This window comes from Protopterus annectens, chromosome 1.part0 (genome assembly GCF_019279795.1).
Source record: "Protopterus annectens isolate FY-2018-M chromosome 1.part0, PAN1.0, whole genome shotgun sequence".
Taxonomy (NCBI): domain Eukaryota; kingdom Metazoa; phylum Chordata; order Ceratodontiformes; family Protopteridae; genus Protopterus; species Protopterus annectens.
Genome location: NC_056725.1, coordinates 1,736,290,525 through 1,736,307,214, shown reverse-complemented (window position 1 = coordinate 1,736,307,214; position 16,690 = coordinate 1,736,290,525). Strand labels below are relative to the sequence as shown.

At 40.9% G+C, this 16,690-nt stretch overlaps 1 protein-coding gene across 2 annotated transcripts in view; it reads right to left on the bottom strand.

Moving 5' to 3' along the window:
- The window catches only part of LOC122799715 (fibroblast growth factor receptor 1), a 749,414-nt gene extending 733,376 nt beyond the window's left edge, over positions 1-16,038 (bottom strand). For both annotated transcript variants that reach the window (XM_044068959.1, XM_044068968.1), the window contains exon 1: positions 15,869-16,038. In XM_044068959.1, coding sequence (XP_043924894.1) covers positions 15,869-16,009 — 141 coding nt within the window. In that variant the 5' untranslated portion in view covers positions 16,010-16,038. The remainder of the gene's footprint in view (positions 1-15,868) is intronic.
- Between the last annotated feature and the right edge of the window lie 652 nt (positions 16,039-16,690).

Sequence of the window (16,690 nt, the reverse complement as noted above, 5' to 3'; positions counted from 1 at the left end):
AACTGCAAATCTCATCCCATTACATTATTATAAATCATCTGAAAATAGGAACACACTAGGATTATGCAGCCCCTTAAAATAATTAATGTTCATTATGCTTTTGTCACCCTCTTCCTCTATTTTCTTTTTCTAAACAGATCACCCATCCTTGCTGACCTCCTCTGAACTGCATTTATTCTGGATCAGGAAAAGAGAACCAAAAATACAAACCAAGAACAGCATCTTATGTACCCATAGTCTTCAATGAATACAGGCCATGCTATTTCTGTCTACACCACCGAGCTGAAAGGGTCATTTAATGTCTTTGTTAGTAAAATGGAAATTTATAAGGTCACGGGTGTGAACAGTATGCAAAGTGAGTTTTGGAGGTGAAAAGAGTGTCGGATAGAGTGATGTTTATGAAGCTGGAAATTGATGGTATAATGATGAATATTGTTACTGCATACACTCCGCAAGTTGGGTGTGCAATGGATGACAAAGAAAAGTTCTGGAGTGAGCTGGATGAAGTGGTGATGACTGTACCCAAGGGTGAGAGAATGGTGATAGGAGCAGATTTCAATGGACATGTTGGTGAAGGGAACAGAGGGGATAAGGAAGTGATGGGTAGGTATGGTGTTAAGGAGAGGAATGCAGAAGGTCAGATGGCGAAAAGGATGGACATGGCTGTGGTGAATATGTATTAAGAGGGAGGAGCACAGGATGATGTACAAGAGTGCAGGAAGACGCACACAGGTGGATTATATCCTATGCATGAGGGCCAGTTTGAAGGAGATTGGAGACTGTAAAGTGGTGACAGGGGAAAGTGAGTTAAGCAGCATAGAATGGTGGTCTGTAGGATGACACTGGTAATCAAGAAGAGAAGGAGTGTGAGGGCAGCACCAAGGATCAAATGGTGGAAAATGAAAGTGCGAATGTAAGGTGGAGTTCAGGGAAGAGTTAAGACAGGCACTGGGTAGCAGTGAGGAGTTACCAAACAGCTAAGTACAGCAAAGCTAGTAAGGGAGACGGCTAGAAAGGTGCTTGGCATGTCATCTGGACAGAGAAAGGAGGGCAAGAAGACCTGGTGGTGGAATGAGGAAGTACAGGAGTATACAGAGAAAGAGGCTGGCAAAGAAGAAGTGGGACTGTCACAGAGATTAAGTAAACAGGAGTATAAGGAGATGAGGTGCATGGCAAAGAGAGATGGCAAAGGCTAAGGATAAAGCATATAGAGATTTGTATGAAAGGTTGGACACTGAGGGAGAAAAGGACCTGTACATATTGGCTAGACAGAGGGACCGAGTTCGGAAAGGTGTGCAGCAGGTAAGGGTGACATAGGATAATGAGGGAAACATCCTCACAAGTGAGGAGAGTGTGTTGAGCAGATGGGAAGAGTACTTTGAGGGGCGGATGAATGAAGAGAGAGAGAAGGTTGGATGATGTGGGGATAGTGAATCAGGAAGTGCAACAGATTAGCAAAGAGGAAGTAAGGACAGCTATGAAGAGGATGAAGAATGGAAAGGCTGTTGGTACAGATGACATACCCAGGGAAGTATGGAGGTGTTTAGATGAAATGGCAGTGCAGTTATTAACCAGATTGTTTAATGAGAGGATGCTTCAGGACTGGAAAAAAATTGTTTTGGTAGAGATTTTTAAGAATAAGGATGATGTTCAGAGCTGTAGTAACTACAGAGGGATAAAAATGATCACAGTATGAAGTTATGGGAAAGAGTAGTGGAAGCTAGGTTAAGAAGGGATGTGATTAGTGGACAGCAGCATGGTTTCATGCCAGGAAAGAGCACTGCAGATGTGATGTTTGCTCTGACGGTGTTGATGGAAAAGTACAGAGGTCAGAAGGAGTTGCATTGTGTCTTTGTAGACTTAGAGAAGGCATATGACAGGGTGCCTACAGAGGAGTTGTGGTATTGTATGAGGAAGTCGGGAGTGGGAGAGAAATACGCAAGAGTGGTACAGGATATGTACGAGGGTAGTGTGACAACGGTGATGTCTGTGGTGGGAGTGACGGATGCGTTTAAGGTGGAGGTGGGAATACATCAAGGATCAGCTCTGAGCCCCTTCTTATTTCCAATGGTGATGGACAGGTTGACCGAGGAGATCACACAGAAGTCACTGTGGACTATGTTTGCAGATGACATTGTGTTCTGTAGTGAGTGTAGGGAACAGGTTGAGGAGTCCCTGGAGAGGTGGAGATGTACTCTGGAGAGGAATGAAGGACAGCTGGACTAAGACAGAATATGTGTGTGTGAATGAGAGAGAGGACAGAGGAATGGTGAGGATGCAGGGAGTAGAGCTGGCGAAGGTGGAGGAGTTTAAATACTTGGGATCAACAGTTCAGAGTAATGGCGAGTGTGGAAGAGACGTGAAGGAGAGAGTACAGGGAGGGTGGAGAAGAGTGTCAGGAGTGATTTGTGACAGACAAGTAATCAGTAACAGTGAAAGGGAAGGTCTACAAGAGGGTACTGAGACCAGCTGTGTTATATGGGGTGGAGACAGTGTCATTGACAAAAAGGCAGGCGTCAGAGCTGGAAGTGTCAGAGTTAAAGATGTTACGATTTGCACTGGGTGTAATGAGGGTGGACAGGATTAGGAATAAAGTACATTAGAGGGTCAGCCCAGGTTGGACAGTTTAGAGATAAAGCCAGAGAGGCAAGATTGCACTGGATTGGACATGTGCTGAAGAGGGATGCTGGGTATATTGGGAAAAGGATGCTAAGGATGGAGCTGCCAGGTAAGAGGAAAAGAGGAATGCCTAGGATAAGGTTTATGGATGTGATGAGAAAGGACATGCAGGTGGTTGGTGTGACACAGCAAGATGTAAAGGACAGGAAGAAATGGAAACGGATGATCCGCTGTGGTGACCCCTAACGGGAACAGCTGAAAGGTGTGTACTAGGTTAATGACCACAACAGCCTTTGTAAAACAAGCCATACAGCTCAAATCTCTAACAAGTTCTGTAACCTTGATAAGTGTAAGCAGTGGCCTGGGAGATTAACTATAAACATGCTGCTGTGTCCATTAGAGACAGAGGTGCCAAATCAGGGATGAATTTCCTGTTCTCCATCTACTCATCCAAGTTGCACTTGAATTGGGTTAGGAAGCAACTTGGAACCCTGCTTCACATGGATGTGGAGCCTGTTCCACAGAAGTAGCAGTCTCTGGGATATTCCAAAGTAGTGAGTCTCTGATATTTCTGTAAATGTAAAATTAATTTTTTGAGGAACGTGATAGCAGTAAACTAAACTTAACAGGTACCACATGTTATGACGCAAGTGAAAAGCATTACAGTTTGAAATGTGCAGCCATACTTGCTAAAAACTAGTAGAATGGTCATAATTGCTGATTCATGCACTTAAAAGCTGTGTTAGTATTTTAGGGTTCCTGAGTTAATCTTGTGCATTTTTCAAAAGTTTCTTTTTGTTATTTATGCAGTATGAATTAACTACAGCCTATTTTCTGCTAATCTTGAGTGATCTGCGGGATGCAACAAACAAAATGTACGTCATACCATAAAGTGTGGCATCCTTGGTAACAGGAAGGGCTATGTTCTTCAGGTACTAGTACTGTTCAGTACCTAGAACTTACCCAGAAGGATTTTTCATTGCTGCTCTCATCTCCAGTTTAGAGTTGCCACACAAAGGCAAGGCAATAAATGATTCAACCTAGGAAAGGAAAGAGAAAACAGCTACAGCTATGTCCTATTCAGCCAGCAAAGGCAGGATCATAAAGAACTATGACAGTTGAGACATATACCTCCCAGCAGAAAGTCTTCTTTAGACTCGAGCAGGGCAATGGTAGGGAGGGAAATGCTACCGGAGGATGTCACACTTGTCAAAAGTCTATTAAAGTAGGAAATTACTTTCATATTTTAGAACAAAGTGGACATCTTCATTAACAGGAAGGGCTGTTGTCTCAAGCTCTCTAATTAGCTGGAACATTAAGCGAACATACCTTCGATCACACTAGCCCCAGAAGCTGATACCACAAAGCCACATTTAGTTCGTTTTTCATTTGTGTTATTGAAGTCAAAAGTCTTGAAAAATATGACATAGGTTAAAATGGAGATGAAAAGTAGCAGCTATTCAAGAGATCAACCTACCAGTGTGCACTTGTAAGCTGTACACTGGAAACATATATTCAAAATAGCTCTTCAGTGTATAAACAGGAGGGAGTAAATGCCTTCTATCACAATGGTTACTCTGTCAATATTAGCACAGAATATAAAATGGCCTTCCATGCATTGACAAAAAAACAGAGTATTGAATTATATTAGGAAATATGGGGTACAAACAGTATTTGTTGCAGAAGACTTATTTGGACAGAAATGAGCATGTGAATCTGATGGGATATTCAGCAGAATATCAGGGATAAATGAAAAGAGGAGTGATATTGGTTACTAGAGGGCTCCAATAGTGATGGGGTAATAACTGTAAAATTGGCGATAGTAAGGGGCTATTGGCAGGGAGGGAGTATGTTGGCATGTACTTGTATTCAACCTAAAACTGACATCATAGAGCATTAAGGGGATTTTGGGAGAAATAAGCTTTCATCAGGGTATACTAATTATGTGTGGAGACTGGAACCTAATCTGCAATACTGAGGATGTATCAGAGGGACCTAGGAGGAAAAATGTAACAATTAGGGTAGATTTATGAACAAATATGAGAATATATGAAATGGAAGATGTGAAATTACTAGCAGAAACTCAGGCAGAATTTACATATTATCCCCCTTGGTACAATAACTGGTTTAGACTGTAAAGAAATTATATTTTTCACAGGATTACGAGGTATAATTAAGTTCTGAACACATCCAGTTACTATTTTGATCATGCACCAATAAAGACTGGCTGCAGGGAAATCAAGTAATGAGACACTTTTCCTACTAATTTGTTAGAGAGGAATTTAAGGAATGGGTAGTGGAAAAAAGTTACTAGGGAAGATAAAAATTTCTTCAGAATGGTATTAAAAATATAGTAGATGAAAGATAAACTATTGGAAATACGTAAAAGGAAATGTTCAGAGGGGGCATCAAAGGTTAAAGTACTTAAGATAAAAAGAGGAAATACAAAAGAATAGAAGGAGCAATTGCTAGTGCTAAAGGGAAATGAGGTATCAATTTGATAATATGCACGAGTTTAAAAAGGTTGCTATTAACCAAGTATTTTTCAATAACTCCAGAGCACAAAAAATATTATTCAAATGACTTGGGCAACGGAAAACAGAAAAGGGTGTTGCCAGACTTTGTATGCCTATGATAAGAAAAACAACCAGAAACCCTAAAGGTATAGGTTCAGGTGTGTTTACTAGGCTTACGACCCACAAAGGCTTTTTCAAGCGTAGCCATGCATCCCAACTCTCTGAGAAGTTCTGATACCCTGGACAAGTGTAAGCATGGACCTGGGAGATTAGCCAATTACAGGTTACCTGTTTGCATTAGAGACATACATGCCAAACCAGGGTTGAATTTCTGGTTTCCCATCCAATTGTCCAAGTTGCACTTGAATTGGGTAAGGTAGGAACTCTGCTTCACATGGATTGGAAAAGCCTGTTCCACAGATGGGGTAGTCTCTAGGATACATACCTATCTTTCCAGCAGGTCCTACTTATATCACAGGCAAGGTTTAAGTCTTTAGAACGGGTAATTCTGGCATTGTTTGTTTTGTGGATATATAGGAGGGCCAGAGTGGGGTCTGACAATGCCCTGTATATCAGGCATAGATCTCCTCTCAAAAGCCTGTAGGAGACAGAATACAGGGATAGGGCCTTGAGGCGGTCTGCATAGGACATATTACATACAACCTGTATTCTTTTAGTGAAGAACCTCTATGGACATTCCAGTTGTTGGATATGCCTGGTTAGGTACATACCAAAGGGGGCACTATACTCAATGACATGTCTGATGAATGCTGAATACAGTGTTAAGAGATATTTTGGAAATATGAAAATCTGTATAAAGCAGAGGAAAAGGGAAGCTAAGAAAAGGCATTAATGGAAATATTTTGGACGATTTAACTATACCAAGCATCATGGAAGAAAGCTGGGGTAGTTGTACTACCCAAACAGGGTAAAAATTCTTCAGACTCAATTTCACATAGACCAATTACAGCTTTGAACTTTGATTATGTTTGTCTATACTAGCTAAGAGAAAGGCCAAGGTGTTGCCAAAACTGACAGATATTGATCAATAATAATTTACTGTAGGAGAGGCAAACACTTGATAACCACCTCTAACGACAGAGCAATAATGATAGGCAAGAGTGTAAGAAGATTCCACTATTATTGTTAGGTTTTGATGCAGAGAAGACATTCAACTGAGTCAGTTTGGATTCTGAGTACAGCAATGGCAACATTTGCATTCCCTGACAAAATTATGGGGTAAATTATCAAGACAAGGTAAGATGCAAGAACTTAGGTGGGAGGGGTTCCTCTCTGAAAAGCAGTGCTTGAGCAGAGGATCAAGACAGCAGTGTCCTTTTCCTACCTTTATTTACTCCATTAGCACAAAAATAAGGTGGCTCACAATTTCAAAGATATAAAAAAACGCTTTCTTTGCGAGATGTCTAGAAAAGAACACTACATTGTGGAACATTCCAAGACATTTTTAAGTTTTTTGGGGAGATAAAAAATAAATGCAGATAAAGGCTATAGCAGTTCCCATATATGAATTGCTTCAGCAATATCCATAGTTACAGGGACATAAGATTAAGCATTTACCTTAGGTGTATGGATTACTACGGATTTGATTATGGAAGCTAAGGAAAAGTATTGAAACAAAAGATAAGGCAAAGGTTGAGACCTTGTGGAAGCTTTTGACTATGGATATGGATAGTATGCTACAAGCAGTGAAAACGTTTCTAGTTCCCTTAGTATTAAGTGAATGTCAGTCAATATTTTTTAATCAGCCAAAGGAGAGATTGTGGGCCACAATTAAAAAGTATGTGAAGGAATCTGAGCGGGTAAGAGTCAAGTGGGATAAGTTCCTTCTCCCCATAGGAGGAGGTGGCTTAGGATTACCAGATTTGAAGGGATTCATTAAGCTTTACAGTTAAGGCTCGTATACATAAACAAAAGCTTAAAAAATCAAAGTGTGGGAGTTCACAAAACAATGGCAGAGTAGGAGACCCTTAATAAATACAACATTCTGTATGGTGATTATTCTCGTTAAGTAGCAGAATGCATTTAAGAAAGTACAGTTGCATAAGTAAACTTTCCAATAACAGTAAATGTTCAAATGACCACTGCTAAAGTAGCCATAGATATACAGGTTATATCCTGCATAGGATATAACAGCCGGCCAGCTTTCAGAGCTTAAGGACACTTTCCTCAAACTCAAACTATCAGCTTGAGCAGAGATGAATAAAATAGTTTAGGCACAAAACCCTTCAGAGATTTCATGTCAAGGAAAAATACAGCCCAGAAAGAGGAAAATGCTACGAAAATAAAAAAATCAGACATCACTCTGAAGTATACAAAAATTAAAAGGTTGGAGGGAGTGTCTATTGCAACAGTGGTATATTAAACTTACTTTCAGAACTGTACTACATTTTGTAAAAGCCAGACTGCAGCAAATTATTGTTCTGAATATCACAAACCTCCCAGCATCATAAACTGTTCTAACAAGTTTACATTTTGTTCCGACTCTAAAACATCCGATAGGGGCAAACATACTGACATGATTTGTTTTTTTGTTATATTGAAGGGGAGGGGCTATATATCACTGCTGTAGTAGCTATAGCTGCATGGGTGATATCCTGTCAAGAATATAATGGCTGGTTAGTCTTCCAAAGCCTGTGGTTCCTTCCACATGTGCCCAAGCTGCTAGTTGCATGAGCTCCTAATTGCAGATTAAGTGATCATAATTGGTTTAAATGATTATGAACATCTGAATGCATCACCATATGTAAAAAATAAAACATCAGTCCTGAGGCAAAAATGTTAAATATCCACTTGCTACAAACATTTACTTTTTTTTTTTTTTTTTTTAGTCGTGCTTTGTTGACCAGGTATGCACCACTAAGCCACTGGACCCTTTTATGGAGAAATCCGAGGGTGTAGTCATACCGACTAGGCAATATTTGGCTAGGGTATATGGAAAGTACAGTTGTGTGCACTTACCATAAATGTAGATGTTCGAGTGTATTCACTGTTGCAGTCATTACATTTGGGTTATCTACTTGCAGGTAGCCCTCAGTCGGCCTGATTAACAAAGTCTTGGGTCCTGCGTTGGTTGCTGTCCCTTCTTCCATGAAGTCAGGTTGCCAGGGGTATAAAACATGCAGCCAACGCCATTACATCAGTTTTTCTTGCCCCAGATGTCAGGTGCCCTCTAATGGGAAGCAATCAAATATAAAAGTACAAAGATCTACCTCCAACAAAAAAGCAAACACACCAAAAAGGCTTTTAAGCATAGTGAAGGAAAGTAGAGGTATAGTCAAAAGTTAGGGGGCTAGAGGGAGGGTAACCAGGACTGCAACAGTGAATACACTCAAACATCTACATTTATGGTAAGTGTATACAACTGAACTATGTTCTTCGTGTTTCACTGTTGCAGTCATTACATTTGGGTAGATTCCAGAGCTATGGTTGGGAGGAGGAATTTAGATAGCATTAAGGCCAGCTAGAAGGCCCTGCAAGACTGCAGTGGCGAAGCCAGCTCTGGATTTAGAGGAAATTGGCAAATGATAATGCTTGGTGAAAGTATGCACAGAACACTCCAGGTAGAAGCTTCTAGGATGTCGTCCCTGGTAGGGACGCCCGAGAAAGGCTGTAGAGGTAGATGCAGCCCTGGTGGAGTGAGGTCTGATCCCCTGGGGGACAGGTTTTCCATGGTGCTTACAGCAGAAATGAATGCAATGGCTTATCCATTTAGAAATGGTTTGCTTTGAAATAGCCTTCCCCTCTCTGCCCCTGCAGCAAATGCCACCAGCAGTTTTCAGATTTCCTTTGAGGTTTAGTCCTGTCCAAGTAGAATCTAAGCTGTCTGTGCACATCTAAGGAATGCAGTATCAGTTCCCCTTTATTCTGTGGATTGGGAAAGAAAGGTTGGCAAATGAATGGACTGATTAAGAGCCACGCTTCATACCACCTTGGGCATGACGGATGGATTGGTTCTGAGGGACACCCTGTCCGCATGAAAGATGATGAAAGGCTCCACTGCCATAAGTGCCTGTAATACATATACCCTTCTAGCTGAAGTGATTGCTAAAAGGAAAGCTGTTTTACAAGAAAGAAATTAAGTCTGCAGTAGCAGCTGGCGCGAAAGGAGGTAGAGTGAGTTTCTCCAAAACAAAGTTAAGTTCCAAGGCCGGGGTTGGAGCTCTCCTGGGTGGTCTCAAATATTTGGCTCCTCTGAGGAGCTACTTGAGCAGTGGATGAGAGAAGAGGGGAGGTTCTGTGTTATAATGAGCTGAAAAGGCTGAGGTGTGGATTTTAATGGAGGAAAAAGACAGGCCCTTGTGAAGCATCTCAGTTAAGTATTGTAAAATCTGAGGTAAATTGGGCGTTGCTCTGCTCATTCTTTGAGATTGGTTCCAGGCACAGAATCTTTTCCATTTTTCGGTTCCAGGCACAGAATCTTTTCCATTTTTCGGCATAAGATTTTCTAGTACTAGGCCTCTTTGCTGAGGGATGGTAAAGGAGAGATTAATTAGCCAGGCTGCAAGGTTCAGTGTTAGAAGCTGAGGGTGCAGAATCCGGTTCTCCTGCTGAGACAGCAGGGAAGGAGTCTGAGGCAGGTGTCATGGAGATAACAGTGACACTGCGAAGGAGGGGGTACCAGTGCTGGCGGGGCCAGTCTGGAGCAATCAAAATCATCCTTGGTTTGTCCTATTTGATTTTTTAGCAGTACTTTGGAGAGCAGAGGCAGAGGCGGGGGGGGGGGCATAGACTGACAGGTTTTTCCAGCTGAAGGACAGAGCATCCATTTTCCAGGCTGGTTTGTGGGAAGTCCTTGTGCAAAACTTGTCCAATTAGTAGTTCTGGGGAGAGGCAAACAGGTCTATATCTGGGTCCTGCCACTTGCTTGTCAACATGTTGAAAATCCTTGGTTCCAATTTCCACTCGTGTGGGTCCATGAGGTTTCTGCTTAGTCCGTCTGCCAGTGTATTTAATTTTCCTGGCAGGAATTGAGGTTGTAGGTGCACCTGGTAGCTCAAGGCTGTGTTCCACAATGCCATGGCTAGCCTGCAGAGGGGGTAAGAATGAGTAGCCCCCGCTTGTTTATGTACCACATAACAATGGTGTTGTCCGTCTTTATCATTAGTTGTCCTGGAAGAATGTGGTCCTTGAAGGCTATCAGAGCATTCTGTACAGCTAACATTTCTTTTTGATTGATATGCAGGTGCATTTGACTTGGGTTCCATTTGCACTGAATGCACTTCCCTGCCAGGTGGGCCCCCCATGCATAGTCTGATGCGTATGTTAGGGTTTGGGCAGTAGGGGTGGTGTGAAAAGTAGTCCCTTGTTTTGGTGGCAGACCTCTGCCCACCAAATGAACTCTAGGCATAGGCAAGGTATGACAAAAATCATTGTTTCTAGGTCTTGAGAATGTTGACACCATAGGCTTTTTAGATACCACTGTATTTTCCTCATATGCAGTCTTGCATATGGAATTAGAAGAATGCTGAAGGCCATGAACCCCAAGGCTTGCAGTATTTGTCTTGCAGATAGGGTTTTTGTGGCCACTTGTTTGAAGCAGGCTGTCAAATTAGTTTGTTTCTCTGGCGTGAGGTAAGCCATCTGGGAAGTTGTATTCAAGCTTGCTCCCAGGAATATAATTTGTTGACAGGATACCAGGTGTGATTTCTTTTCGTTTATGGTGTACCCCAGACAAGTTAGAACCCTTTGTACAAAGAAAACGCTAATAAAACACAAATATCATTTGACATCATTTCACATATGTGCTCAAAATGTCCAGCTTTTTATGTAGGCAGGACTGGGAGGCCACTCAAGAGCAGGATTTATGAGCACATTTATGCGATTAACAAATTGAATTTAAATAATGCATTAGCCAGACATATTAACAGTCTTCCTGAACATGAATTTAGATTTTTAGTCATTGAAAAAAATCTATGAGAATGTGAGAGGGGGACCTATGGATTTGAAAATTGAGGAAAAGGAATTAATTTGGCAACTAAGACTTAATGCCTTTGCTACCCCTGGCTTAAATGACTCCGTATCTATTAAAAGTATATTAAAATTGAAGGCTTTGAGATGATGCTTATGTATAGATATATATATATATACAAGTTCATGTTTATTTTTCTAACATATTCATTTTTTGTACCTTGTTTATTGGATGTATTATTTAGATATGTTCAAAACAGTTTTATTTTTTTGGAGGTTTGGTTCTTTAACTGGAGGCTTGGTTTTAAAAGGAAATGATGTCATTCAAATTAACTTTTTTATATTTAAATAAGAGTGCACTTGTAACTTGTGTTGTCTGATGAAGTTTGCTTAATGCAGTAAACGAAAGCGCTCACTCTACATTCATTTTGGTTTCCAGTGTGGTTTTTCTTCCATTTAGTGTTTTTTACCCTTTGTACAAAGGTCAGATGACTCAAAAGTATGTCCTGGCTTTCTGCCTGAATTAGACAATCGTCCAGGTATGGGTATATTTTGATTATTTCTTTGCTTGCAAAATGCAATAACTAGAGATAGGCACTTTGTGAATACCCTGGGCGGAGTAGATACGCCAAAGGGCAGTGCAGAGAACTGACAGTGTATGTAGCCTGCTTTGAAGCGTAGTTATCTTTGCAAGATTAACTGATTGGGATTTGCAGGTATGCTTCTTTTAAATCTAGTGTTGCCAACCAGGCATCTTTGCCTAGCATAGGAAGTAATTGGTGAAGAGTCAGCATCTTGAATTTTGGAATCTCCAAAAAGGTGTTTATACGGGTCCAGGATAGGATGTCATGAATTGTCTTTTCTGGATAGCAGGAAAAGCCACGAGTAGAAACCTTGTCCTTTTTCCTCTTCTGGTACCAGTTGGATAGCCCCCATGCTTGAGAGAAAGAACTTGTTTTTGGGCCTCTGCCCACTGATTTGGGGGTAGGTCCAGCAACCCGCTTGGTGTTGGCAATATGTGGAAGTGAAATCTGTATCCCTGGGATACTATATTTAAAACCCATTTGTCCTGGGTAACGAGTTCCCAATTCTTTGCATGAAGAGCAATCTTTGCCCCCACAGGGGCAGTCAGCTGATAAGTGCTTGGAAATTTTAAAAGGAAGTCATTGAGGCAGTCTGCCAAAGGGGGGAGTCTTATTATTCCCAGATTTGGAAGTGGAGGCCCCCCACTGCTTAGTTCTGTGTGTCCCCTGGGACTGAAACCTGGGGTTTTTGCTGTGTCTCGGTTTGGCTTGAGAAGACCTGGAAGGGGCTGGGAAGGACCAATTCTTAGAGGGCTAGTGCCTACTAAATCTAGGAGGCTGAACTTGTAAAAAATCTTTTAACAGTTTGCATATATTTAGCTTTATCTTCCATCTCTAAGAACTTCCTCAGCCTTGTTGCCAAACAGGCGGTCCTGATTTAAAGGAGCATCCAACAATTTAGCTTTAACATGATCAGGCAAAGAATGCTCCTTAAGCCAAACATATCTTTGAGCACAGACCCAGTAACAGCAGCCCTGCAAGAGGCCTCTAATGAATCAAAACCACATTGCAAAGTATGGTTTCGAACTTGTTCAGCAGAATGCATTAAATCCTGTAATTATTTATTTTCCACACAGTCAGGAATCATCATTTTCTGTTTAAGCAGTCCAATAACATTGTTGTTGATACTTTAACATATGAAACAGGCAGTTGAAAGCCCTAATGGCCAAGGTTGCAGAAGTGTAAACCTTCTTTCCCCATCTATCCAGCGCCCGGGAGTCTCTTATCAGAAGGGGTAGGATTTTTAGCAGTAGAAGCCTTAATGTCCTTGGGCCCCTGTGAAATAGTCTCTGGATCTGCAATTGGATTTTTAAAAAGGAACTTGTGGTACTCCGGGACCCTGCAGTATCAGTCAGGTTTTCTGGGAGCAGGAAGCAGGGAATTAGAGCCCAAGCTAGATTCCGAAAAAGCATCAACAATGTCTAGTACAGGAGGAACAGCTAAAGGCCTATGCTGAGGTAGAAGGAAATCCCTAAGCCTCTTTTTTGAATCAACAATTGTAATGGAGGGAACAGTGCAAAACACTCAAAATAGCTGTTTAAATGCTTTAATAAAAATACTTTCAGCTTACACAATCCACAAAACGGATATAATACACTATTAGTTACTGTTAGTTTAGCGCTTTCACCTAACTGACGTAGGCTTCCTCAGAACTAATCAAGCCAGGTGTTTCATACCTTTTAAATAAACTTTTTGGCACCATTTTTTTAAAAGGTTTCTTAAAGCTATATAGTAACCATATCTAAACACATAAAAACTATACTAATGAAAGCTATACAATTCTATCATGCTCATATAATATATATATAAATTAATATATCTATATATTTAAAAAATTGTTAGTATTCAGATAATCAAATAAAATCTTAATATATACTATAATATTAATTTTTTTTAAAATAATGTTTTTAATTTTTTAATATTCTTAATATTATAGTATATATTAAGATTTTATTTGATCGTTTTTTTAGGCATGGATCGAAATTTAGGCCTAAGTAAAGAAGGAGGTGTCGGTTTAATATGCAAGTCCATAGGCCTGAATACACCCACAGAAGCCGGTGCCTGCACAGTGGCTCCAGGCCCATCCAAGGTAGAGACATCCGCGAGTTCCATAGTTGAAGCATCTCGCTGCATACCGGACTCCAAATGGGTCTCAGTAGAGGCCTGCGAATCAGAAGTAGCGGGTATATCAGGGGCTGCAAAAGTGCCTCACTGAGTACCGGTGAACTGGTGACTGGCTTAGGAGAATTGTCGACAGTTTTGGACCTCGGCAGCCTATCTATCTTTGCTTTTTTTGGAATCCCGATAGTTGGATGGCTAACTGACATTTCTGGATAATTAAACCGAGAACCGAAATATTTAGAGGCGAAAATATACAGACGGATAGTGCGCTGATTAAATAAAGCACAAAACCAACAAGGTGTGTCGTGGTCCGGGCCTAAGCCAGGAATACATTACGAATAAAAATCTTTGAGGTATTTGCTTTCCACAAGTAATGCAATTATTAACTTTTACTGACATAGGTAAGGAGCAAGAAAAAGTTTCCCCAACGGGGTACTTAGCTTTATCTGAAGACTTTGGTTCTGAAACTCGAAAACGAAAATTTCAGGAGTCAGCCGACCGGCACTAGCGAACTGCTTCTGCTTCGGGCACCGCACGGCAAGAAAGACTGACGTAATGGTGTCGGCTGCATGTTTTATACCCCTGACGACCTGACGTCATGGAAGAAGGGACAGCAACAGACACAGGACCCAAGACTGTTAATCAGGCCGACTGAGGGCTACCTGCAAGCAGATAACCCAAATGTAATGACTGCAACAGTGAAACATGAAGAACATCTTCCCTTACTCTTTTTGATAAGTACTATGGGATCTTTAACATCCACCTGAGCTACCACCAACTCAGGCAGATGGGATTTCATTTAACATCTCATCCAAAGGAGAGGCTCTGTGTCATGACTTGAGCTGAGTTGTGGTACTAACAAGGACTGCTGTCTTCAAAAAAGAGATGCCACTTAAGACTAAGCAGACATAAGTGAAAGCATGTTAACCTACTGCTAGGCCATAATGACACTAGTTTACTGTTGTCAGCCTGAGTGAGTACTTTACATTTAGTAGTCTAAACACCAGGTGATCATCACAGTCTTACAGCCATTTTGTGAAACAGAAAAAAGGAAAAACATGTACCATTCTGACACCTCATGAAAATTAGCCAAGTTATCAAAGTTCTGCTGCTTCAGATCACCAAATCCTGCATAACCAGACTGCTGCAGCTTTTCGTTAACTAAAGAATCAGAAAATTAGAAAGCTACTGCTGAAAGGCTTCTTTTATGATGGCCAATGTAAAATCATTGTACAAAAATGCTCAACTACTCAAGAACACCTACCTTACAGCCCACTCAAAAGACTGAAGTAAGCATCTTGCAGGGACACCCCCCCTCCATGTACAAGGTAAGCTCCTACATTCCATTACTTTTATAAACTAACTCTCTGGCTGCACAACTGTGGGAGTGAGTTCTGCACTGCAGTCTCACAAATCTCACAAGTGATTAGAGGTCTAAATTTCAATCTACAATAAAACTAAATTTTGACCACTTGTATTTGGGAACTTAAAACCCAATCAACTGGTCTGCAATCACATACAGGGAAACACGATTAAAGAAGATGCTTCATTTTACTTCATATCACCAGTCTGCACAAATATTGTCTTATCTAGCAAACTGTTATATCACTGGAGAATTGCAGTATTTCTTGAAAAATATATACCTCATGCATTGAAAGTGTTATTACAGTAGTGTTTCCCACGTTGTAACAAAAGCTGGAAGTCTCAAGTAATTTTACCACTTTCTCCTCATTTTCCCACTACTAGATATGACCATGCCATTCATTTTAACACAATGACCACATCATGCTTCTCTTCTGATCACATCATAAATCCAAACTATGCCAATTAGGGAGGTACAAATTCTGCACTCCAATTACACCTGGAGATGAGGTCACTGCAACCTATCACAATTAGGGTATTAAAGATTCTCTCTACCAACCACACCTTTGGGTCACATATTTATCTCCATTTACCCTGTATTAGATGGGAACATGCAATTCACTTTGCCTCAATGGTTGTATCATGCTTCCTTGGATTATTTCATAAATCTAGCCTAGACCCATTAGGGTGTTACAAAGCCTCTGCATTAATAAATACAAATTAATTTCACTTCCATACCTTATACCCACCAATTCGGTGGTCTGGCTTAAATTCCTTCCCATTTTTCAACCAGCGAAGAGTTGGCTTTGGATTTCCATCAGCAGGACATCGAAATTTGACAGTCTTTGCAGCTGGAACTGCATGCAACTTCTTCTCCATCTTCTCAGGATGCTCCCAATAGGGAGGAATTACCGCTACAAAGAACATTAAATGTATATATCACTGAACTGCAAAAATAAGCAAATATACCATATGTATGCTTTTCCTTTCTGCACGTCTGTCAATCAGTACCCAATTACCTTTTCCAAAATTCTGTTTTCAGACAACCGTCTGTTTAAACAAAAGAGGAAACCTGCTCTCAGTGGAAGCCGCTGTTAATGTCTGTTATCTATGCATAAACCACTAATGTGCATCAGCAACTCAAAGCTGCACTTAATGCTGCATTCAGCTGACTTCAGGGACGCCACAAAGCACAGTTCTGTTATTTGTCTTAAGTCATCTGGAGTTATTATGCCGTGTTTTTACATATAAAATATTAGTATGACTTGCTAAGCCAGAGTCAATACACCTATGCAGGCAGTGACAGTGATGCAAAGCATCACAGGCAGAATATTACAAACAAAAGTTATGGATTTACCACTATGCTAGATAAGAGTTGGCTTCTGTCTGACTCAACAAATAGGTCACTGGATCTGATCAGATTCTGGCAACAAACTTTGTAAGGATCAAGCTCCTCCACCTTCCCAAAATGCACCATCAACCCCTCTGCCCTCAGATGGACTTTGTACACCCAAATATAACCACCACCAAAATATGAGCAGGACGCTACCTACTAGACAA